This window comes from Culex quinquefasciatus, chromosome 3, assembly GCF_015732765.1.
Source record: "Culex quinquefasciatus strain JHB chromosome 3, VPISU_Cqui_1.0_pri_paternal, whole genome shotgun sequence".
Classification (NCBI taxonomy): Eukaryota; Metazoa; Arthropoda; class Insecta; order Diptera; family Culicidae; genus Culex; species Culex quinquefasciatus.
Genome location: NC_051863.1, coordinates 84,193,059 through 84,218,374, shown reverse-complemented (window position 1 = coordinate 84,218,374; position 25,316 = coordinate 84,193,059). Strand labels below are relative to the sequence as shown.

Below are 25,316 nucleotides of genomic sequence, written 5' to 3'. Positions count from 1 at the left end.
TGATTAATCTTTTGCGTGCCGAGTAAGTTGACTTTTTTTTCTGTGTGGACAATTCTTCAGAATATCGATTATTTGCCATTTTGAATCAATGTTTTGTGCATACAAGTTTCCATACAATTTTAACTACAAAAAAGATAAATTCATATATTTTTCGATCATTTAGAAACCCTTTTTTGTATGAGCATTTGTGGATTTTTTGTCTTAGGAAATGTCCTTACAAAGTTTCAGTTAAATAAAAACATAGGTACATAACTTAAAATGTCCAGAAAAGGGTGAATTCAGGGGGATTTGCTCACATGAGGAGATTAACACAATGTATGATTGTGACAAACTGAATGTGGCACATTGTATTATTGAAAGAGAGATTGCAATTATGTATAGGAGATAAAATCCAAATGAAAGTTATTTAAATCTAAATAATAAATAAATGAATGTCATGTTTTGGTCTCTTTCTGGTCTATTAAATATTAAAGTAATGAAAAAGTGCGATTTACATAGTTGGATTTCCTATAGTTGAATGTCAAAAGTTATCTCTGTCATGTCTTGCTTCACAAGTGAAATTTTTCTACCGTCTCTGTAAATATAACATATCACTACAAAATGGTTTAAAAAATCTCGAATAATTCGGTGAAAATGGCATTACTAGAACAAAATATAATGAGCCGTGATAACTCATCGAAGTTATAACTTTTAAAACGTTATGAAATACAAAAAAAATGTTCTGAGTTATCTAGGTTTAGGGGAGAGTGGGGAGACTTGATCCCCGGGGAGACTTGATCCCAAACCTGTATCTCGTTAGCATGTGGGTAAAACAATTAGCTTTGTTCTAGAAAGTTGTGCGAAATTGACTAAAACTCATTGTAGAAAACAAAGAAAAAAAATAAAAAATGTTTAGATTGAGTTACGCACATTTTTCTAAGAAGTGCTGCAAAAAACATCCAAGAGATCTTTTTTCTTTAATTTGATAAGTATAGAAAACACTCAAAAATTATTCAAAAAAATATTTTTTATGCATGAATTGTTTGATAAACATATAAACTCCAAAACCCTTACGCATTTGACGTTAAATTTATCGTCATACTATTTTTACAATCAATTGTTTAAAAAGTGCGTTTAGGAGACTTGATCCCTGCATTTTTACAGTCACTGGAATCAGCCTCAAGATTAAATAATTGGGCTGGGGTTTCGTACATAGTTTCCTTTAGTATAGTTGTACATAACTTACTGCAGTTTGAACCGGCCAAACCAGCAGAACCTTACACAACGCTATACCATGTCAAGATCTGAAGTTGTGGTTCAAAATTTGATCCATTCAACATGGGAATTAGAATGGACGAATGTACGAGATCTCTTTCTCCGGAAAATTAAAAGGAAACTACAGTTTGGACCGACAGAGAGAACAGAACAGAACAAAAAAGCTCTCGAGACTACGCGTTGGTCACACCCGTATAACACATAACTTTAAAAGCGGAACAAACTTTCATAGAACCTGCCCAACCTGCGATGTAAAGGCGACTGTTGAACACTTTTTAGTCAATTGCCCCATTTTTGACATAACGAGGACCAAACATAATCTCCCTAATAACATTCAAGACATCCTTGCGAACGAAAAAAACATGGAGGAAAAACTTATACAATTTCTGAAAGATTCAAAAATTTACTACGATGTATAATCAATATTTATAAAAACAACATTATAACAGGGTCGACTTCAAGAACGAAGTCAAATCATCCAAAAGAGTTTAACCAGCCTCCGGCTGAAAAACTCTATAATAAAGAATAAAAAAAAAATCTTGAATTCTTAAATTCTTAAATTTTTAATTTCTTAAATTCTTAAATTCTTAAACTATTAAATTTTTAAATTCTTAAATTAGCATAGGTGCCCACCCGCAGTTGCTACTCCGTTATTGACCAGGACCTCCAGAAGTTACATCCACGAGCCGTGGAAGATGAGTGGGTGCTATCTTTCCTCGCTTCGCAACTTCTCAAAGGCCCCCATCATGCTGATCAATACCGGCGCCGGCCACGACCAGTGGTAGAGTCACGGGATTAAATTTTTAAATTCTTAAATTATTATTTTTTTAAATTTTTAAATTCTTAAAATCTTAATTTTTTTAAATTTCTTTATTCTTAAATTTTCATTCTAGATTTTTTAATTTTGGAAGAAATAGAGTTTTTGATTGTTATAATTTCGAGGTTTTCATAAATTCGTATTTACGATTTTCTATATTTCCGATTTTTAAAACTTTTGGAATTTTGACTTGTACATTCGTTTCGAATTTTAAGATTTTTGATCTATTGAATTTATAAAAACATTAATATTAAAATTATTATTCAATTCTGCATATCTTTAATTTTTAATTTCCAAATTTCAGATTTTTGCTGAAATTTTCTTCATTATTTAAAAAAAAGTTATTTGAAATTAAATTTTCTGAAATGTTTGTTTTTTTTCATATTTTTGTTGGATTTCAAAATTTCAGATTATTATTGTATTTTCAGTAAGAATATAGATATTTGTATGATTATTGTCAAGTTTGATTTCACTCTGATTTAGGTACTTCATTTTGGTCTTCGAGTGTGGATAAATCAGACAGTGCAGGGGACTCACAATCCGGAGGTCGCTGGTTTGAATCCCGCGGCGGGCGCTCTAAAATTCTTTGTGTAAATATGGGTATTTGGCGCCGTCGTTCCGTGCCATACTTTCATACACTTACGAGCCCAGGGCGGCGAAGTCCTTGTAGATAAAAAGGAAGACACTAGTGGTTGGTACTAGCAACGGTGGCCGACAGCTATAAAGTCAACTTCGTTTTTCGCAGGGGACTTATAATCCAAAGGTAGCTGGTTGGTACTAGCAATAAATTGTTGGTGACACGATGGACGACATCTATAAAGACAACTTTTTTTTTACTCCATTTCGACCAAAAAACTTAATCTGTCCTTTTAGTTTCAATATTCTGCTTTTTGAGATTCGTCGGGAATTTTAAATATTATTACATATATCCAATACAAAATTATTAAATCGTTTGTAATTATTAGTCGCATTCGAAAAGGAAAATTACAATTCTTTGATTTTTTCATCAAAACATATTACAAACAAGCACCGCGCGAAGAAACGTCAAACGCTATCTTTCCGTTTCTGTTACTTTTCAGCTGCGTACCGCTTAAGAAAAATCTTTTCGTGACCCTTTCCTTGACCGTTTCTTGGGCGTTTTTTTGTATGGAGTTTTGCGTTCCTTCCCATCTGCGTATCAGCCTTAAAGAATGAAACAAACGTTAAAACATGCGCAATTTTATGAGCTCAAAGCAAACATTAACTATAATTATGGCCACAGCAATTATTTTTAGAAGTTTAAATTTACGAGAAGTGTAAGAGCAAACCAGCATTATAAACAAACAGACAGCCAACTTGAGGGAATCGGGATTAGAATTAAGGGAACCGAAATGCTCAAAATTTTGGAATCAATGTACTACTTTTGCTGTTCTGTGGCTGTTATAACTGAAATTAATCAAAAATATCAAATTATTGTGCCATGCATAATTAATAGACTGGCTCGTCATTATATAAAAAAATACAAAATGATCAGATCAAACCAGAACAAAGTTTTTTTATACCTTTTGGACCTCAAAACAACCCCCTGAAATTTGGGAGCGTTTGGTTGCTCATTGCATTTCAATTTTGTATGGGAGTATGGAAAAACCTCTTTTTACATATTAATGTTTATTTTTTTTTATTTTCCAATAAATTTTTCCAGCGAACACAATAGCATTAAAATTGAGAGAATTCTCTAAAACTTTCCCGAAAAACTATTGTGCTAAAATTTCAAAAGTAGGATTGTTCTTAGATTGTTTAAAACCACTTTCCCAAAATATGGTGGATTTTGATGAACTCTTTATTAAATGACAATCGTTTGACAATCTCATCCCTTAGAGGGGGTGACATTTAGAGACCCTAAATAGAGCTTTATGACGTTCCGCATACGCACACTAGCGCACCATTTGGTTTTGCTGGCTGACAAAATTTAACCTCACTTTATTTTCCGGGAACCATGGTGTAGGGGTAAGCGTGGTTGCCTCTCACCCAGTCGACATGGGTTCGATCCCAGAGGGTCCCGGTGGCATTTTTCGAGACGAGATTTGTCTGATCACGCCTTCCGTCGGATGGGGAAGTAAATGTTGGCCCCGGTCTTACCTAAAGGGTTAGGTCGTTAGTTCAGTCCAGGTGTAGGAGTCGTCCCTGGGTCCTGCCTCGGTGGAGTCGCTGGTAGGCAGTTGGACTAACAATCCAAAGGCCGTCAGTTCGAATCCCGGGGAGGATGGAAGCTTAGGTGTAAAAAGAGGTTTGCAATTGCCTCAACAATCAAGCCTTCGGACATCTAGTTTCGAGTAGGAATCTCCCAATAGAGAACGCCAAGGCAATGCTGTAGAGCGAATAATTTGATTTTTTATTTTCGTGTACGAACCGAACACGCAATACATACGCAGGTAGATTACTCTATAGGGAGACCGGCCAGACTTTGGTTAATCGATCTGGCAACGTATGTTTTGAGCTTGCTAACACTAGCATGTTTTGCTAGGCGTAAAGGCAAATGCTCGTTTGGATACGTCAAACATGGGAACGTCAAATTCACTTCGACCAGTCTCCCTATAGAGCTTTATGACGTTTCGCGTACACACACTGTCGCACCATCTTATTTTGCTGGCCGGACAAAATTTAACCTCAATCTTTTTTGTGTACGTACCAACGATGCCAGATTATTTTATAACAGATCTGTATTTTCTTTAAAATGGTAGGCCTTGAAATTTGAATATTTTTTTTAAATTCCTTAACGGAAGCAAGTGAATGTCGCAAAATTGAATTTATGTATGTATAAGGCTACCAACTCTTTCTGAGCAAAAATCCGTATACTTTACCGACATGACACCATGGTATAACAAAAAATGTCAAGGAATTATTTAGATAATTTTGGAATTTGGGAATTAGACATATTTTTGTTAAACGTTTAAAAGTTTACGAAATATCAAGTTTTTTCTAGAGTTTTTATTGGAAAGGTCCTATAAATACAAGCACATCACAAGGTTTTCACAAGCTTTAGAAAGCCTTTTGATCTTTTATTTGATAAATATGTTTAGTAAGGAATTTGAAAAGAACAATTATTGACAATCAAGTTTGAACTGAGGAAAACCCCAAACTGACAGTTAAATAAAAATATCTAATTAGCAAAAGCTTTGACCCAATCAAAAAAGCAATGGATTTTTTAAAAAGTTGTTAAAATTCCGTACAAATCCGTACTATGCGAAAAATTCCGTACAAAAATTCCGGCCTGTTTAAAATCCGTGGAGAGGGTCGAAAATCCGTACGGTAAGGAAAAAATCCGTACAGTTGGTAGCCTTATGTATGTATGTACTATATGTATGCATTTGAACCCCCGTCTTGGCAGGACTTGGCGTGGTTCACGGATATAAGAAAATAACAAAATGTTTAATTTCGAGCGCTTTAACAGGAATTTTCTAGTTTTATGACCCCAGAAGCTAGCGTGATAATATGAGCCCATTTGATTAATGTTTAGTGGGTCCAGTTTTGACCTGAAGTTACATTTTCTTATATCCGTTAACTACGTCAAGTCCTGCCACGACGGGGGTTCAAATGCATAGGGGAGAGTGGGGAGACTTGATCCCCTTTTTTTGTATCGCACATAACTCTGTCAATTTCTCACAAAACTATGAACTTTTTGCATGAATTGAAAGCTTAAACATACAACTATGTTTGGCTGATAAGGGTATTTCATCAGATAAACTCTTCAAATCATGCCAAGCGTTTTTAAAAAATATTTTAAACCGCCATTTTCAAAATGTTGGGGGTAATTTGATTCCCCATTCAACATTTTGAAGAAATCTTAAGCAAAATGTTTCTTATTCATCCAAACTTTTAATTTTCTATAAGTTACAGCAATTTCACATTAAACCTGTACGTTTGTGTTCAAAATATAACAAGTTTAGCATGCAAAATATTTAAAAACTTAAAATTTTCTTTTATATACCAAAATTGAGCATGTTTACAAAAGCTGGTAATTTTTGTTTACAAAACTTTTGAAAAATGGTTCAAACTGCAGTAAGTTATGTTCAACTATACTGAAGGAAACTATGTACGAAAACCCAGCCCAATTATTTAATCTTAAGGCTGATTCCAGTGGCTGTAAAAATGCAGGGATCAAGTCTCCCTAAACGCACTTTTTTAAACAATTGATTGTAAAATTAGTATGACGATAAATTTAACGTCAAATGCGTAAGGGTTTTGAAGTTGATATGTTTATCAAACAATCCATGTATAAAAAATATTTTTCGGAATTATTTTTGAATGTTTTCTAAGTTTTTTGCAGCACTTTTTAGAAAAATGTGTGTAACTCAATCTAAACATTTTTTTATTTTTTTTCTTTGTTTTCTGCAATGAAATTTAGTTAAATTCGCACAACTTTCTAGAACAAAGCCAATTGTTTTACCCACATGCTGACGAGATACAGGCTTGGGATCAAGTGTCCCCGGGGATCAAGTCTCCCCACTCTCCCCTACATACATACATACAAACATACATACATACATACATACATACATACATAAATTCAATGTTGGGACATTCACTTGCTTCCATTAAAAAATTGAAAAAAAGGTGCAGGTGGTTATGTTACACATGACCAGTATGACAAAGAACTTTGTTAGATGGTTGTTGAAATTTTCGATTACATTGTCTGGTCCAAATTTTCCCAAGATTCACTAGATTCATAATTACCATAAAGTTTGATACCCATATTGCCCCAACTCTTATGGTTCGACAAATGTCCCAACATCGGAACATCCCCGGGGCCTCCAGCCACTCCGGATTGTGGCCACTACTGCCGAAATATCAAATTTCATATCCAGTATCAAAAACCATAAAGTTTGATACCCATATTGCCCCTACTCTTATGGTTCGGCAAATGTCCCCCCATCGGAACATCCCCGGGGCCTCCGACCACTCCGGAATTTCATATCCAGTGTCAAAAACCATAAAGTTTGATACCCATATTGCCCCAACTCTTATGGTTCGGCAAATGTCCCAACATCGAAACATCCCCAGGGCCTCCGGCCACTCCGGATTGTGGCCACTACTGCCGAAATGTCAAATTTCATATCCAGTATCAAAAACCATAAAGTTTGATACCCATATTGCCCCTACTCTTCTGGTTCGGCAAATGTCCCCCCATCGGAACATCCCCGGGGCCTCCGACCACTCCGGATTGTGGCCACTACTGCCGAAATGTCAAATTTCATATCCAGTGTCAAAAATCATAAAGTTTGATACCCATATTGCCCCAACTCTTATGGTTCGGCAAATGTCCCCCAATCGGAACATCCCCGGGGCCTCCGGCCACTCCGGATTGTGGCCACTACTGCCGAAATGTCAAATTTCATATCCAGTATCAAAAACCATAAAGTTTGATACCCATATTGCCCCTACTCTTATGGTTCGGCAAATGTCCCCCCATCGGAACATCCCCGGGGCCTCCGAACACTCCAGGTGGTGGCCAATTCCAATTATCGACTCCTTCTAATGCCGCTGGCATGTCTTGGCTGATCCATGCCATCTGCTCCCGGACCACCAGACCATCTGCTCTGATGTTGACTCGTCGACGTCCAGCAACAGAATGAATTTTCGGGATCAACCGAGCCGAGTTTTGTTGGTTTAGGTTTAGTTTTGTTGCCCCGTCGACGATCCGAAAATTATGAGGTGGAGTGGGAGTAATTTTAGATACATCTATCTCACGTCTCTCGATTGACTGATTGGGAAACGTTTGTTCGACCAACCAGCGTGTACCTAAGAGGGGAAATTTGCCGAGAGGGGAATTCGTCACGTAACGTTTTCGCTTCGCGAAAATTTTGGATTGCCACCACGTATAGAAACCTTAGGACAAAGTTCTTTGTCAAAATATTCAAATTTCAAGGCCTACTATGCTCTCACGCAATGTACTGTTGAAAATTGATGGTTAAGTAAAACATTTGCTATGCAATATAGAGCTTTCCAACTAAAAAATGTGATATCTCAAAAAATATTCAATTTACCCTAAGGTTTTGATTGAATTTAATGTAAAAAACTCTCAGCAATCGAATGCAATTGTCAGTTTTCCCGTAAGTGCTCGTCCAAAGGGTTAAAAATGCATTTTAAAAATTAAAGCGCAAAATTTTCATATCTTGCAACACTGTACGTAAATTTTGAGTACGCCATTCGATTTTACGTCAAAAAATCTTCAAATATGCATACCCAAAAGTTCACTTTTTGTAAACTTTTTTCTTAGCAAAAAGCATTTTAAAAATGAGGTTTTTCTAAAATCTCAGAAAAGGAGGGGGTGCCACGGGCGCGGGGATGGACCAAATGTCACCAAACTTGGGATTCTTTGTGTTTGGGGCAAGCACAACCCCCATGCCAAATATGAGCAGATTTGGTGAAGGTCGATGTTGGACGCGTGGTCACTTGGGAAGGAATGACCCATATGTATCATGTCAAATTTGGAGCCATGGAAGACATTTTTAAATTTTTAACAGTAGATTTAGGATTCCACCGGAGTAGGCTTGGTTTGGTGTGTTGTTTGTACTTATGGCATGGGGACGACTCCTACACCTGGAATGACTTAACGGCCTAACAACCAAGGCCGGGACCGACATTTTACTTCCTCATCCGATGGAAGGTTGCAGCAGATGGGAATCGAACCCAGAATCATCCGCTTACAAAGCGGACAGCGTAACCATTCGGCCACGCACTGCCGCCACCTTACTGAGGAAAGGCTATAAAATCACTCGAAAAATGAACTTATTAGTTTGACCTCGTAGACACACCTTCACGTATACATATTTACTCAGAATCATGTTCTGAGCAAATGTATGTGTGGATGGGCATAATGGACATTTGGCATAACGGGTTTTCAAGAAGGACGTTTAGCAAGACGTTTGACCAAGACATCAGGGACGTTTGCATAATGGACATTTGGCATAATGGACGTTTGGCATAACTTGTTCAAAAACCATCACGGACGTTTAGCATAATGGACATTTGGCTGAATGGACGTTTGGCATAACTCGTTCAAAAACCATCAAGGACGTTTGGCATAATGGACGTTTGGCATAATTATTGCTATTTTTTTTGTTTTATTAAATTAGTATTTATTTTCTGCAAAGTATAATAATTTATAGCTTTTTTTCCTATTTTCTAAACAGATAATAAATAAAGCTTTAAAATGTATTTTTCCATAATTTTATTTAATTTTTTTAGAAAGAGTCTGAATAATTTCAAGATTTTTCTCCTTTTAAAAAACTATGCAGCTAATTTTTGGTATGAAATTTTTCCTTCTTTTATTTAAAATTCAACTAACAAAGTGATGTAAGTTTTGCCATCAATATTTTATACTATATTCCCTTTTCCCTCCTTTTTTGAATTCAACCTGAAGAATGTATGTATATTTTGCTCTTCCATAAAGAAATGGTATTAAGATTTTTTTTCTCTTCTTTAATTTCAAAGCTAAAAGAAGGCAAAATCTCTCAAAACATGTGCCGTTTGTTTTTTTTTTTCAATATTCTGCAATTATTTGTTTTATGCATAATTCCTTTCTTTAATATTCAACCAAAATAAGGGATGTACATTTTTTCTTACTTTAAATATCTGACAAATGATTAGTTTTTCTTACTTTAAATATCTGACAAATGATTAGTTATGAAATTTTCCATTCTTTTATCTTAAATTCAACTTTTAGAAGGGTGAATATCTAATTTTTTTGATATATATATATATCTTACTTTTGAATATTCGACAATTGAGTTTGTTTATGAAATGTTCCCTTCTTTTATATAAAATTCAACTTATAAAAGAAAAAGTCTCTTTGAAGATTCTCATTTTGCCACTCTTTAAATGTTTGATAATAGCATTATTTTTATGTTTTCACCTACCTCTATTTAATTAATTAATTCAAAATATCAATTTAATTAGCGATAATTTCTTTTTTTAAACAATTGTCCCTTCATTAAGAGTAGTTTTTAAAAAATACAATAAGGGAAAATTGCATAAACAACTTTATTGCAAAAAATAAAGCAACAGAGAAAAAATGTGCAAAAATGATGGAAATGTTTTAAGAGAACATCTTTAAGAGAATTTCCCTTCTTCAAGTTAAATATAAAAATGATGGGAAAATTGCATATAATTGGAAAATATTTAAAGAATAGCAAAATCGACATCCCTTCACCCAAAAAAACAGGGTTGAGAGTATTGTTCCATCAAAATTTATGGAGAGCTCAACCTGCAAAACAATTAATTTCATTAATTAATTAAAATAGTAAATCTTCAACAAGAGTCATACATCGACATCTGACTACTCTTGTGTCACCAAGCTGTTGTGGCCAAGGCAGTTTAGGTTTATTGGACCTTTTAAAAAAACCCAGGCTTTTTGTTTTGAAGGATGAACTTTTGAACTCGAGGTAGAGCGTCCAATTTCCAGGGCTTACAAAATTCCCGGGAAACGGGAAATTTTCAACAAATTTCCCGGGAAATCCCGGGAATTCCCGGGAAATTTGACATTTAACGAAAATTATTCTATTCCTGTTTCTGATTAATCTTTTGCAACGAAATTGTATAGAACAGCAACTTTAATGGTCAAAATGAGTGTGAGGATCAATTAATGGCTTGACTGCTTGTAAAAAATCATGCAACTTTGAAAAAATATATAAACTCTATAATTTTTAAATCTTTAAAATCGTCCCAAATGAAAGAAAATATTATTAGTTTTTTTTTGTTGAGAAGGATTTTTTGAAAAAAAAAAGTGTTTGGATAGTGAAAATCTATGCTTCACAACCATAACATTGCTTTTAAATTTGTCTCAGTGACTATAAAGTTAAAATAAAAAAAAAAAAAATCAACTTAATAAAGTTAAAATAAAAAAAAAAAATCAACTTGTGAATAAGTATTTAAAAGTGGTTGTAATTCAACGATATTTTTTAATATATAACCCTCTTACGTCCTTGGTAGCTCACGTGCTTCATAAATTTATAACTTCAATCTGTAATTTCTCGAATACTTAGAAACATTTTTTTCTCACACAAACCTTTTTAAAAACATTTAATTATATCAGTTCAATTTCCATCCAACATGTTCAAGGTAAAAAAAAGTCAAACAAATCTCAATGCTGATCTTGGCCGGAAGATGTAAATATCTTATTTTCAAATGATATAACAAAAAAAAAACATTTTAAAAGGTTGTCAAAACTAAAATAGTTTATATTCATTCCATAACAGCGTATGTTTTGTGGTCCAACATATAAGCAAACAATATTCCTAGTGGTGAATGCTTCAGAAATAAATATTATCTGAATTAAACCATGACATGAAATATACAGAAATAAATAAAATCAAATCAGGTTCTCCAATTACTATTTTTTGTATGATTTCAAAACATTGGTGCCAAAAAGGTAGGAAAATGTATACTTCTGCTTGTATTTCGGGAATTACCGGGAAATTTACAAATTTCCTGGGAAACGGGAAATATTTTTTTCCGGGAAATCCCGGGAATTCCCGGGACGGGAAATTGGACGCTCTAACTCGAGGTCATAATTCTCTCGGTCATCTAGAACTGTGTTCTCTGTGTCTGTAAATTTTACCGCTACACTCGTGTCGGACGAGTGCTGCCCAGTTCTAGGTGTTCTTAAGATTGAATTTGAAAAAAAGAAGGGACAAATGTGAATTTATCTAGAAATTTTTCCTTCTTCAAGTTAAATTATGATCAAAAGAAGGGAAAATTGCATTACAACAACTCAATTGTCGAAGATTTGAAGAGTTTTTTTATCTTTAAGTTGAATTTCATATAAAGAAGGAAAAATTTATTTAAAAAATATTAATGCTTATTATATTGAAAGGGGAAAAATATAAAGCTAACAAGAGGTATTTCCTTCTGTAAACTAAATTTTCAATAAAAAATATCGAAATTTCATTAAAAATTTATTGTAAATTTATCAAAAAGGAAAAAAATGCTATTTGATACCTAATTTTTCGAAAAAATAATAATAACCCTTAAAGTTATATAAAAAGGTAAATAAACAATACATTTTCATTCGTGAAAATGAGGAATACTCATAAAATAAAACAAAAAAAAATCTAGAAATAACTATGCACAACGTCCATTATGCCAAACGTCCTAAATAGTTTTTAAACGAGTTATGCCAAACGTCTATTATGCCAAATGTCCATTATGCCAAACGTCCTCGATGTTTTTTGAACGAGTTATGCCAAACGTCCATTATGCCAAACGACCTTCTTGAAAACCCGTTATGCCAAATGGGGTACACCCACACCATACATCACAACATCAAATATTGGTTAAATTTGATATCAAAATAACAGTTTTCCTAAAGTGGACCCGGGTCCACAATCGGATTATGGACCCGGGTCCACTATAGGAAAAGGGGGTCTATAACTGGCAAAAAACACGTTTGTTTCTGCACAAAAGGAATTTTTTGATGAAACGAATAGTCAAAATTATTCGAAAAACTTTAGATTTCATTGTTTTGTACAAAGGTTTATGAAATAGGTAGTTCTTAAAATATTTAAAAATTGTAAAAAAATGCTCGTCGGCTCTAGCTTTGCTGAAACATCTCGTCCCATGAAAAAATTCTGTCATTTTGGCAGCAGTCTAAAGTTGAGGTAGGTTTTTTGGCCAAAAATTACCTCTCAAAAAATCAACTTTAAAAAATAAAACTTCTAATATTGTAGGGTATTTTAAACTTTTAGTGGACCTCCTCACTAATAGTTATAATGCCCCGGGTAAATTTCTTTCAATGAATATAAGCATTAGCCAGGGTTGCGAATGAGCGAGCGCTCACGGAAGGCTTGCTCGCTCCAGCTGGAGCGTGAGTTTTTATCAGGTAGCTCGTGCTCGCTCACGCTCACCGGAGCATTTTGCGCTCACGTGAGCTGGTGAGCCAAAGTAGGTAGTTGTTTTTCCTGTTGAAGCATCTGCCTGTTTGAAACGAAGTTTCCAGAACTTCAGAACAGAACAGGCAGCAAAAACAAACAAGAAAGTGGTCGAACAAACAAAAGTAAGCAATGAAATGGATTTGGTCAGCGAACCGAAATTTACTTTCTATTTAAAATCTAGACATTTTTCGAACAATTGACAAAAAACTAAATTCATAATGTAAACATTCAATGACGTGAAGAGATGCACTGTTTGTTCACAAATCAAATCCATATTGGACCATATTGTATTGTTGTTATGTACAAAAAAACGACAATTTATGTATATTTTATTTTTTTTAAATAATCTTTAAAACAGTTACAATCATTCATGTTCAAAAAATCATATATAACTTGTAATTGAATATTTTCAGAGGTTTGGTTACGGAAGTGTTGAATAAAATCCACTTGTTGGAAAAAGAGCCAACCTTTTTGTGGTGAAAAATATTGACAATTTATTTGATTAGAGTCAAAAGGGTTATTTCAACCATTAGCAATTTTGAGGCTAATATTTAAAAATAGAACTGTTTCAAAAATGTTACCCTATTTTCTGAAATGTCTGCCAAATAAAGACTAACTTTAAGAAATGATCATCCGTTTCTTATCACTGAATCATTTAAAGATTTAATAAACGGAATAACTTTTTTTAATAGTAGCTCATTCTGACCCGCAATCTGGAAATGTAGTCAAAACACTGATTAGGTACATAAAACAGTTTAATGTTATATTTTAATCAACGAGGTATTTAACATTGAATCGAACTTGCCAAAGCATAAATCCTCTTGAATCAATTCATTGTTTTGTAAGTTTTTCTAATGTTTACAGGCCCTTTTATTTAGGCGTCTATACCCCTCCCCCTCACCTCTCTGCTTCAATAAGGCCTTTAAATTCTAAAATATTTATACATTCAACTGTATGTCTAAAAAATGATTTGACCCTTGCGAATCCAACCTTTTATTTTAAAACATGGTTGATGAAAATAAGCTATTCCAATTCATATATCATAAAATTTGTTCACAAAGTCATATTTCCTCAGCCCTACTGCACCTTAAGCAAAAAATCCATCTAGAATTGAAAAAACTTTCTCAAAAACGTTAAATGATTAGCGACACGTCCAAAATGAGCGCTCCGTGAGCGAAACATGAGCGCGAGCGCGAGCGTGGAGCAAACGCGAGCTGAAAAAATCGGAGCAATCGCGAGCGCGGGCAAACGTGAGCTAGCTCGCGCAGCGCTCCTCCTCACGAATGAGCGAAAAGTGAGCGCTCACGAGCGCGTGAGCGCGTGAGGAACGCAACACTGGCATTAGCATTACATATTTTTATGAACTTATCCTTATCGTTTTAATGAAATGTACTTTTAGACATCTTAATAAAACAAATCTGTTAAATTTGTCTTTAATTGCAACGAACGGAAAGAAATTCATAATGCCTTTAAATTTTCATACTACCCCGATGGTTTAACACCAACTGTTGTCAAACGAACGGGGTCACTTTTTAGTTTGACACCCCTTTTACATGAAGTTCACACACCCTACCAAACGTTTTTTTATAGTGTGTGTGAATGCTGTGTAAAAAGTGACAGTTCGTTACAATTTAGTTTGACTTTAACCAACCAACGGGTACCAACTAAAAAAATGTCAAACGAAAAAGTGACCAACCACCGGGGGTTGAGTTTACACGTAGGGGTAGGGTAGAGAACCTGGAGTTTATTAGAGAACGGACATCTCTATCAAAAAGTACCAATCGAAGCACGAGAACTGTCAAACTGAAGTACCAATCGAGCACAAGACAATGGATTTTGGGATTGAGATGTCCGTTCTCTAATAAACTCCAGGTTCTCTAGGGCAGGGGGGACAGAATGGCCCACCTAAATAAAATGCGTTGACAACATATTTTTTAGGTCAAACAACATTTAAAAAAAACTCTAACTCCAGCAAACATAACATCGAGTTCGTTAAAGAAGAAATCATACTCAAAGTAAAAACATAAAAACTGGAAAAGTATCACACTGCCTGCCACAACTCTCTTTAATCGACAACAAAGCTTTGAGAAGACTTCAATCTGGGAATATTGAAAGAAATTTTTCGTCTCCTTTAGTGCCCGAGGTGATTGTGAAACCCAACTTGGAAATCTTTCGTTAGATGCTGCATACAGGGTACCATCTATAGAAATTTCAATTTAAAATACTTACCCGAGCATAAACTTGTTCATTTATTATGATTTACAGATTTGTACAGGTTCGCAAATATGGACGAATATTAAAATCAACGGTAAAACTATAGCGTGTGTAATGTGACACATTTACCCTATTTTAGTTGCAACGTTTTTTTTCTGAATAGAACGCTTGTAATTGCTGTAAACTTTTCTGGACTTAAAACATTTATTTCATTCCGACTGCTTCAACAATGTTGCCGCATATACAAATAACATTGAATCAATTATACATTGTAAATGCTTAACAATTCGTCCTATAATTAACATAAAATTCAAGATAAATTAATATATTTAAAATGATTTATTAGCTTTTTTGTTTGTTTCGTGCATGTAAATTAGATTATAGTCATAATTTGACCTGATATGTGGTACAATTAAAATAATATTTTGTTTTATACCTGCATACTTTAACGCACATCCTATTGTTATTGAGTATCAGATAATTCAATGTTAGCTTACAATTCAATTTGTACATTAAGTTCATAGGATTAGTGTATTCCAGTTAAAAATAACTTATATTATAATTTTTGATCCATCATTTAATACAGGGTAGCTATTGGTTAAAGTAAGTTTTACTGTAATAGTCAGTAAGTACACGACGCGGATGCTAAGCATTAAAAAACCTTACTTGCGGTCTTTTCGGAAGCTGATAACTTTTCATCAAAAAATCTAAAAATATGATGTCTTCGGGCACGTTGTTCTAAATTTAATGAAGGTCCTACATCTGAGAATTGATAAAGATTGAACAACAATTGCACCCTCCACAGGTAAAAAAACTTTCCCATATAAACTTTAAGTGATTACACAGTAAATTTTGTTGTAAATTTGGAAGGTGTAATTTTGGAAGGTTGAATATTACCTCTTTTATAATGTAATTTTAACCTCAATTCAGACTGAAATAGCGACATTACTACAAAACAGTTGTAAAATTACACATTTTCAGAGGTAAAATTATACTTTTTTTCTGACATAAAAGATGTACCCCTTCCCAGATGTAATATAACCATGACTTTTTTCTGTGTAGAGGGAGGGGTTCCCGTAGTTAGAATGAGCTCAAATTTGGAATTTGACTTAGTGATGGGTCAATCTTTGATTTCTGGGGGTAGCCCCGAGAAAGCCCAGATTTTGATCACCCTAACAAAACAGGATGAACTTGTAGCATATTTTGGGAATTCTAAGGTTTGAGTGTTCAAGAGTTAACCAAATCGCCCGTTTAAGGCCTTATTATAGAGTTATCTAAGCCCGATCTCACGCACACTAGCACGCCATTTGTTTTGCTGGCCGGTACAAAATTTAACCTCAATCTTTTTCGTGTACGTACACGCAATACATGCGCACGTAGATAACTCTATTGGAATGTTGTTGTTTCGTTGAATATTTTTAGAAGTTTCAAAAACACTAACACTAAGCTGAAGAACAACAAAGCAGCGGGTAAGGATAGTATCGGCTCTGTCGTCTGTCGGAGCAAGCATAGGATTTCGTTGGTAAGTACCAAGCCGGTTTTGCGAAGGGGAAATCGACGACGGACCAAATCTTTTTGCTGCGCCAAATCCTCCAAAAATGTTGCGAGTACCAGATCCCGACGCACCACCTGTTCTGCGACAAGACGAAGGTACCTCCGGCCTCTGTTGGCTTGAAGGTGTTATGAGGCGGGCCTTTCTCAACATGCGGGGCATGATTATCAACCGGTCCAGCCAGTTCATCTGCTATACCGACGACTTGGACATTGTTGGCAGAACGTCCGAGGAGGTGGCCAGGAGGTACACCGAATTGAAGCTGGAAGCGGATAAGGTTGGATTTAAGATGAATGTGGCGAAGACGAAGTATCTGAAGGCAGGAGGAACCGAGTCCCTAAGGGCTCGAGTTCGAGGTCGTGGAGGAGTTTGTGTACCTCGGATCGTTGGGTACGTCGGACAACAACTGCAGCAGAGAAATTCGAAGGCGCATCATCACCGGTAGTCGTGCCTACTATGGACTCCACAAGACCCTATACGGTCTGGTCATCTTTTCCGACGTACAAAGTGCACCATGTACGAAACGCTGATAAGACCGGTCGTTCTCTATGGGCACAAGACGTGGACGATACTCGAGGAGGACCTGCAAGCGCTTGAAGTTTTCGAACGGCGAGTGCTTAGGACGATCTTTAGCGGCGTACGTGAGCACAATGTATGAAGGAGAAGGATGAACCACGAGCTGGCACAACTCTACGGCAAGCCAGGTATTCGGAAGGTCGCCAAGGCTGGCCGAATCCGGTGGGCCGGACACATCGCAAAAATGCCGGACGCGCTGGATGCGCGCCTACCGAACCAGACAATCAATCCGGTGAAGTTGGTGTTTAATTCGGAGCCGGTTGAAACGCGGCGGAGGGGGGCGCATCGTGCAAGGTGGTTGAACAAAGTGGAGGAAGATATTTGAAAAATATTTGCAACGGCCTTATCAGACATGTTTTTTAACCCTTTCCCGCTTAAAGCAAAATCTTTTTATTTATGTTTTTCTACATTATATGAGTCCACCAAATAAGATGAAACTTTAATGCTTATAAGTTAACATTGAGCATGAGCATGAGCATGGTTGACTGCCAATAAGCTGCTACTCCGTTATTGACGGATCAGCTGAAGTTAAACAATGAATCAAAAATGATCAGTGGGAGCCAACCATCCGTTCACTGTTTAACCTCTGAAGATCCCTACTTTATTAGTGTCAATACCGGCGCCCTCCCAAGAAGCCTGCAGTTTAACGAAAGGGAGGAATGTTAGTCCGATAGTTGAAGTTGCAGACTCATCAAGCACATAGTTTTTCGCTATATACTTGTTGATACCGCTTGAGACCGTTGAATCCACAGCATCTCTTTCAAGCATCACGTGATTAATTTTTTTTGGGGTTAGTAGGATAAGGTATTGGCTTTTCGATGCCTCCCGAGCTACGACGCTATGGGGAGGACTTCCATAACAGACCCGTCGGCGAGCCTTCCGAGCAACGTTGCTATGGGAAGGTCTTTCTGGTTAACACACAAAATCACTCACACACAATTATTTTGCTCCACTATTAACTCGACGATCCAAATTGTCAGTGAGTCTTTCGATCATTATATAGAAATGGCTTTTTCACCGCAAAAAAATAAAACCTTATTCGAAAAATTTAAACGCAATAAACCCGACGCCGTGCCTTCCGATCAACGATGATATAGGAAGGGCTTTGAAAATCACAAAACAATTAATTAAGTTTACAAAAGCACAAAAAAAAACAATTACTCAACAAAAAAGACACAAATAATTCAGTATGGCAAGCGCGTGGCCTCACACGCCCGCAATCGACTAAAATAGGAAACACAGTTAACACCCTGTTACTTTGGAACACAATTACTACGACAAACTCAACCGGCGGCGTGCCCTCCGATCAACGATTATAAAGGAAGGACTGATATTATCATTGCTAGCATGAAATAGCACACATAAAAACACGATCGATACTGTCAAGCAAGCACGTTGCCCCACCACCCGCAAGCGACACACACAATTCACGAAAAAAGGCACACACAAAAATTCACTTTTCACTCCGAATATTTTTTACGACCACGCGCTCCCTTTCAAAGTATGCACTCACCCCATACGAGCAGCAACACATAAGCACACACAAAAAAATTAACCTGAATAATCAAGACTTCGCGTCCCCACATCCAGCGCACCAATCTTTAATGCTTATAAGTTAACATTGTATATAAACTAATGCAGGGTGAACCAAGTTTAAAAAGGCATGGTCGCAGAGAAATTTTATTCTGAAGACAAATATTAGTGGGGCTCTGGAGTAACCATGGGCGTCAAAAGGTTAATGCCTTTTTTGCTTTTTGCTAAACTTAACATGCTCTAAGGACCCTATTCAATGCTCAAAAAAATCAGAAAGGGAATGGATTTAATTGTTAGTTTTAGGATAACAATGTGAAATGAAGATTAACCAAAAAAGTTTTTGTGCTTTTTTGATGATTTGGGTTTTTTTAACAATCCGTTTTACTATAGCTTAGCAAAGCGTATCACATCCAAATATAAAACTCAACCTCGATGAATAAACAACAATGTCTGCAGAGAAACCCTGGCATTCAATTTTACCTTTTTGTTTTTGCAAGGGTGTACCATTTTAAAACAAGGAACATTTTACATTTCGATTAATGATTTAATCTGTGAGAATTCATAGAATGTGATTTGCTATCACGCTGACCAATACAGCATGGTTCGAAAAAAAGTTCTCCGATCGAGCTCAAAATTTTTCTGGGAGTTCCTTGGCCGAAATAATTAGACCCGTATTTTTTCGTTTGGCCATTAGGGTGATTTACGCCGTGTTAGGGTGGTCCGAAAAATGGCAATTTTCGTCGATTTTCTCAAAAACCACCTCCGTGCCATTTCATCCGATTTTAGCTGTATTAGACGCAAAAGAATGGTGATTAGTTTGGCTATTTGGGAAAAATAGTAAGAGGTTTCAAAAATCTACCTTAACAAGGTAGTATGAAAACTTAAAATGGTTTCGGAACCAAAGAGCATATGTCTAAAAATATTTTTATCAGATTCCTCGGAAAATTTAACATAACATATCAAAAAATGCTGAAGTTATGTTTTCAATACTCTGAGATACGATTTTTTGAAAATAAAAACTGGTTTTCGACGCGCCACGCGCAAAAATGTGAAAATGACGAAAACGGGAAAAAATCGACTTTTTTCACTAAACTGTGATAACTTGAATATTTCAGCGATGACCTATACATGTTAGGGTACCAAAATTTTCGTAATTGAAATACGCAATCTGAAAAAAAAACTTAAAAAAAATCCTCAGCTAAAGTAACGCATCGTGATCACACAAGTAGGTATTTACATTCAACGATCTTTAAGTAGGGATAATTCTCATATGTTTGGCAGTTTAAGCAACTGCTTTACACTCCATCCAATTTGCTGATTCTCACTATTTATCACTCGTTTTCAGTTGAAATTACTGTAATTAAACGTCTAAGTGCTGATATGGCAACATTAGGGGCACGATTGAATTAGATGCTGATCCCCTAAGTAGGAGTAAAGCATTAACTTGAGTAAAACAAAGAAGAGTGCAATGGTTTTTTTCTGCAATTTTACTCGATATTCGTTGCTATCTGACAAATTCTAACTATTAATTTGTTCATTCGTGTTCATATTTGCATATATTTAAATAAAATCCCTAAAAGACAAAAATAAAACATCAGTCTCACACGAGCGTGGACAACTCATGGGGCGAGTTAGTAGCAGTCACGTTGCTAATATCGAGTACGGTCGCGTTAAGATTAACCGGCATTCCGGGGCTAACAGATCCACTGGCATCCCTTCCGAGCAGTGCATTCACTTTGGGCGTCGGTGGCGTCGCCGTTGCAGCACGAATACCTCCATACGATGGCAGATACGAGTGGTTGAAACTGATATGGGAATGGTTTCCGGAAAGCGGCGTTACCGGAGTCAGCTGGGTCACCGGCGTGTGATTATGGTTATGCGCATGGCTGTGGTTCAGGACCGAATGGTTTGCATGCCCATTTTGGTGAAGATATTGCGTTGGATGCGAAATCGTACTAATCTGCGGTGAAAGTGTCAAATTCAAGTTCAACGGGGATTGACGCACGCTGATTGTCTTTTCGCGTTGCCACACGAACACGTTGTGCACCATCGCTCCTCCACAGAACACGATACCTACGCCAATCAATATACTCGTCACAATGGCTGGCGTCGAATGAAACTGCGTGAAGGTGTACAGAATTATTCCTAAAATCAAAAAGCATAAAGTTATTTCAAATTCCTGAACACACAAAAAAAACATTAACCTGTAAGAAAAATTGGAATAGAAATGAAAAATCCACCAACTGCACACACTCGACTGACACTTGATTTTTGCAGATATTTGTTTCCTCTGAAAGATTGAAGAAGAAAAAAACATTATGAAAATTACGTGTGCTGTGATACCAAGTAATGATTTATAGGTAGTTTCCGCGCGTGCGAACTTGTTACATTGTGGTACGCAAATCGTAGCCACGAAGGAATCCGTCCGATAACCGTCCCACGGGTTTGTTAATAAGCAAACGGTTTATGCACCACCTCCGTAGAGGACCGACTTGCCTGGTTTATGCCCGACTAGACCCAGCCGCAGGGCGGGTCGTTTTGTAAAAACCTGAAATGAATGGGGAACGTTCAAGGACTCAAAATAGGTAAGAGGTACTTCGCTTCGCGTGCGATGACTCAAAAATATCCAAAACTGAACGGGGCCACCCGTTGTCCGTCGAACAACCAGTCACCTGTTCGCTCTGGATCCTCACAGGATAATTTCTACCCCGCACCAATCGCTGCGACGGGAAAAGACCCCAGGCTGAGATTCCCAAGCAGCCTTGCACTTGGAGTAAAACAACAGTAACAAAAACGTGGAGACGTCGAATGCGAAGCGAGGGACCTCTAGACCCGTGCAACTAATCTGGCGAGAGAGACATTTCGTTCACCAAAATAACTACGCTAACAACGTCTTGGGGAGGTGAAAACGAGATATATTGCATGCTAAATGTGGTTTTTAATTGTACATTTTTAACCTAGGTTTAAGTTACATGTTTGTAGTGTCCTACGTGTTCATTTCTCTTCTCTTCTTGTTTCTCTCTCTACTAACTATCTGTGTGCGGATTTGTTCTGGGGCTTAGTTACGTTAGCCCGGAGGTCACAGGTGTAACGGTGACCAACGGAACTAGGCTCGGGAAAGGGCAACGAGCCTTAGAAAATGTGTGTGTGTGTTTTTGGCAACTCGGACGACGTCTACGAGTGCGTACGCATGCGGTTTTTACGTTATAGGTGAGTACTCACGGACCGGTTTCGTTGATTGGCTTACGCGTCGCTAGTGCACCGCGCGGTGCGATATTCTTCTGGAGCAGATGAAAGGCGCGCGATCTTAAGGGGGCGGCCTGGTGGACGGGTCGCCTCCTTCGGGAACCTGGACGGTGCGTGACCACGTGGACCGGGGTCTACGGTCTGGTGAACTCCTGCGGCGAATCTGGACCAGCGGCTGGACAGGAACGGCTGGCGCGATGGATGGCTCTCCCTGGAGCCACGTGTAGCGTGTGGTCTCCCTTCCGGATCCCAGTGGGCCTTCCGGGGCTCGATCGCTGAGACCGCGGGGTCAGCAGGGCGGCTAAGGCTTTTGGTGGCGGTGTGGCGAGCACGAGCTGGTAGGAGGCGGTTGGTTCCGACTCTAGAACAGAACGCCGTCGTCGGCTGTATGGCGACGATTAACACACATCACACATCAACACACACAGGTACTTTACCTTTTTATTCCTCTTCGCACACAGAATCGGACCGCACAAACTACTAGCTAAGCTAAGGTTGACACTACAGGAAAGAACAAAGATTAACTACACAAATCTACAGATCACTCGTTTCACTCGAGTTACCGTCACTAAACACACCGGGGGGCTAGACTACTGGATCGGCGCTGCTGCCTCTTCCGCGACTCAGGACCAAGTGGACGAGTAGAAATTGTACTTTCCTCAGAAAGCGTCATTAGGGAAAGGTTGAACGGAAGTACGTAATTTCGTGAGAAATTTCGTAGTTTCGAGAAACGAATTTACCCGAACAGATTTTGGGAATATTACTGAAGGCATCTCGTTCCCTCTTACATATTTGTCATCTGGCTTTCCTGTTCTAATTCATTCCAGGCTTTCCGAGAGGGCTTGATCGTGCAAGTTCTCTCGGCAGGTTTAACCCAGCAAGTCTTCCCATACGTGGTGGTGCAAGTTGTGCTTTCTCCAGGACTATTTGGCTTATCGGACGGATTGGCGGGGGTGTGAGGAAGTGAGGTGTAGCACTGTTCTACTAAAGCTTGCCATGTGCTAGCTTCGACACAAACCCTTGATTGAGTTGGACTTGTTTATATTAAATTATTATAGCTAAATGAAAAATAACTAAACGAATAGAGTGACCATGTTACAACATTTCCGCTTGTAATATGCTGAATGGCTTACGGCAAACGAAAATACAAATTTTAGTCGGAAGTTGTGTCGTAAATTAAGAGGTATTTTTAGCTTAGGGGCAGGGGGCAGAATGGACCAGGGGGGCAGAATGGGAAGATCTCGGTTTTGGGCTTTAGAATGGACTCAGACCAACTGTAAGGCATGTAACATCACCATACCGAAAACGATGTTTAAATTCATTGATTTTTTCAAAATACGAGCAAAAATGTAAATTTATTTACAAAACCACGCAAATGTTGTATATTTAAACTTTCTGAAAAGTTGGATTGTTTGAAAAAGTTTGTTCAATGCTTATTATGTTACTAGATGTTACTACCAAGTTAAACAAACAACAACGGAACCTTCAAACCATTTAGAGTCTTGGTGGTGGAAGTGTTAAATTAAAATCCACTTGGGGGCAGAATGGGCCACCCTTTTCTTGCCTTATAAAAACAATCAAAAGACATTTTAACAAAATGACTTATTTCACTCCTGATAGCTTCACAAATTACGTTTAATGCAAAATTAGTTGATTTTTTAGTTATTTTGATGCTTATTTGTAAAAATATTGTCTTGTTACAATATTTTAGCACTATTTTCAAAAATGTTTATTTTGATAAGTGACTATTTTTATAAAAGTGGTCTAACTTCATAGATACTATGTAAGAAAGGTCCCTTAAGTCATTTCTTGTCTCCCTTCAACGTCGTATTAGACGAAATGGCTTGTTTTCTAATGTGGCTAATTCTGCACCGCAGGGTGGTCCATTCTGCCCAGCACCCTTGAAAAGTAGTCGAAAAAACACTTTTTTTTAAAGTGGCTCACAAATAGTTTTAAGCTAGAAAATTTCATCAACCAAGTATACAACATTGAAGGGAACATCCCAAAGCATAAGCCTACTGCACTGAATTCATAAATTTGTATGTTTTTTCTATGGTTTTGGTGCATTTTACTTGGGTGGCCCTATTTGACTGATCCTTAGTGGAAGTACAACTGAATGTCTCAATGGAATTTTTAATATTTAAAGCAAGTTTTGGCGAAAAACCATCCTCCAGAGCCAGATAAAGAGTTGGTATTTTGTAGAAAGAAAATGCCACGCAGGGGCTGAGGGGTTGGGGTTCTGAATACTTTTGCAAATTTATGTAAAAAATTATATTTTTAAAACCCCAATATTTGTTTGCAACAGCCTGCAACTCCAGTACTCTGTTAGGCCAAATTATAGGTAATTCCACGACTACAAGCTTACTGTATTAACTGTTTGGCCATTTGCAGTCATAATTTTACCACAGACTAAATCATAATTGAGACCAAATGCTGTCTTGAATGCCTACAGAATTTGTTACAGTCATCCCAGTCAAGAAATGTTCTAGCAGAGCTGGTTCCAAGCTGGATCTGCCAGAATTTTGCTTGAATGGTGGAACATTTCTGCTAGAATGCTGTAAAAATATCCAGCTATGTGCAAAAACTGTGCTAGGATCCTGCTAGAACGTCGTGACTGGGATGCTGCTATCGAAAATATGCAAATTATCAATGAATTTATGAAAATATTTTATTTCCTAAACTTTTAAGTTTTGTACCGATGTGAGGTCCCTAAATTCATTTTTTTAAGGTTAAAAGACTTTATTTGATTTATTTACAATGTATTTTGAATTATTTAAAATCGATTTTAAAAGTTTTTCAATAAAAACATGAAATTGGGGTAAGTCAGGACAAGTGTTGTTACTGCACAGTATTTCAGTATTTTTGATCGGTTTCTGATAGAACAGACCCATAACAATAAAAATAGTGCATCGTTTTCATAAGTTCCCAGTTGGTAAGCTTAAATTTAACATTGTATTTAACGGTAAAAGGAAGCAACTACCCAGTCAAATCAATCCGAATTCTGAAACGGAATCCTAAATCCTAATTAGAATCGTACACAAATTCCGTTTCAACGGAACGGTTGTTGCGTTTGAAACGGAGTTTGTATACGATTCTTATTTGATTCCGTATTGGAATTCGGATTGAGTTAACTAGGTATTTCTTTTAAGAATAAAAAAGACAAAAAGAAAGGAACAACGTCTTTTTTTTATCTACAGCTGTCGTTCTACGCATA

At 37.0% G+C, this 25,316-nt stretch overlaps 1 protein-coding gene and 1 long non-coding RNA gene across 2 annotated transcripts in view; both read right to left on the bottom strand.

Annotated features, from left to right (window-relative positions):
- Positions 1 to 20,320: 20,320 nt before the first annotated feature.
- Positions 20,321 to 25,316, bottom strand: part of LOC6049666 — a 56,321-nt gene continuing 51,325 nt past the window's right edge. The window contains exons 4-5 of the mRNA XM_038261458.1: positions 21,061 to 21,146; positions 20,321 to 21,001 (exon numbers count right to left, since the gene is read on the bottom strand). Of these exons, the coding sequence (XP_038117386.1) occupies positions 20,457 to 21,001; positions 21,061 to 21,146 (631 nt within the window). The 3' untranslated portion in view covers positions 20,321 to 20,456. The remainder of the gene's footprint in view (positions 21,002 to 21,060; positions 21,147 to 25,316) is intronic.
- LOC119769383 lies at positions 21,205 to 22,601 on the bottom strand. Its single transcript, XR_005278308.1, has 3 exons — positions 22,540 to 22,601; positions 22,079 to 22,486; positions 21,205 to 21,404 (listed from the first exon to the last, which is right to left on the bottom strand). It is a non-coding gene; the product is annotated as an uncharacterized LOC119769383 (long non-coding RNA).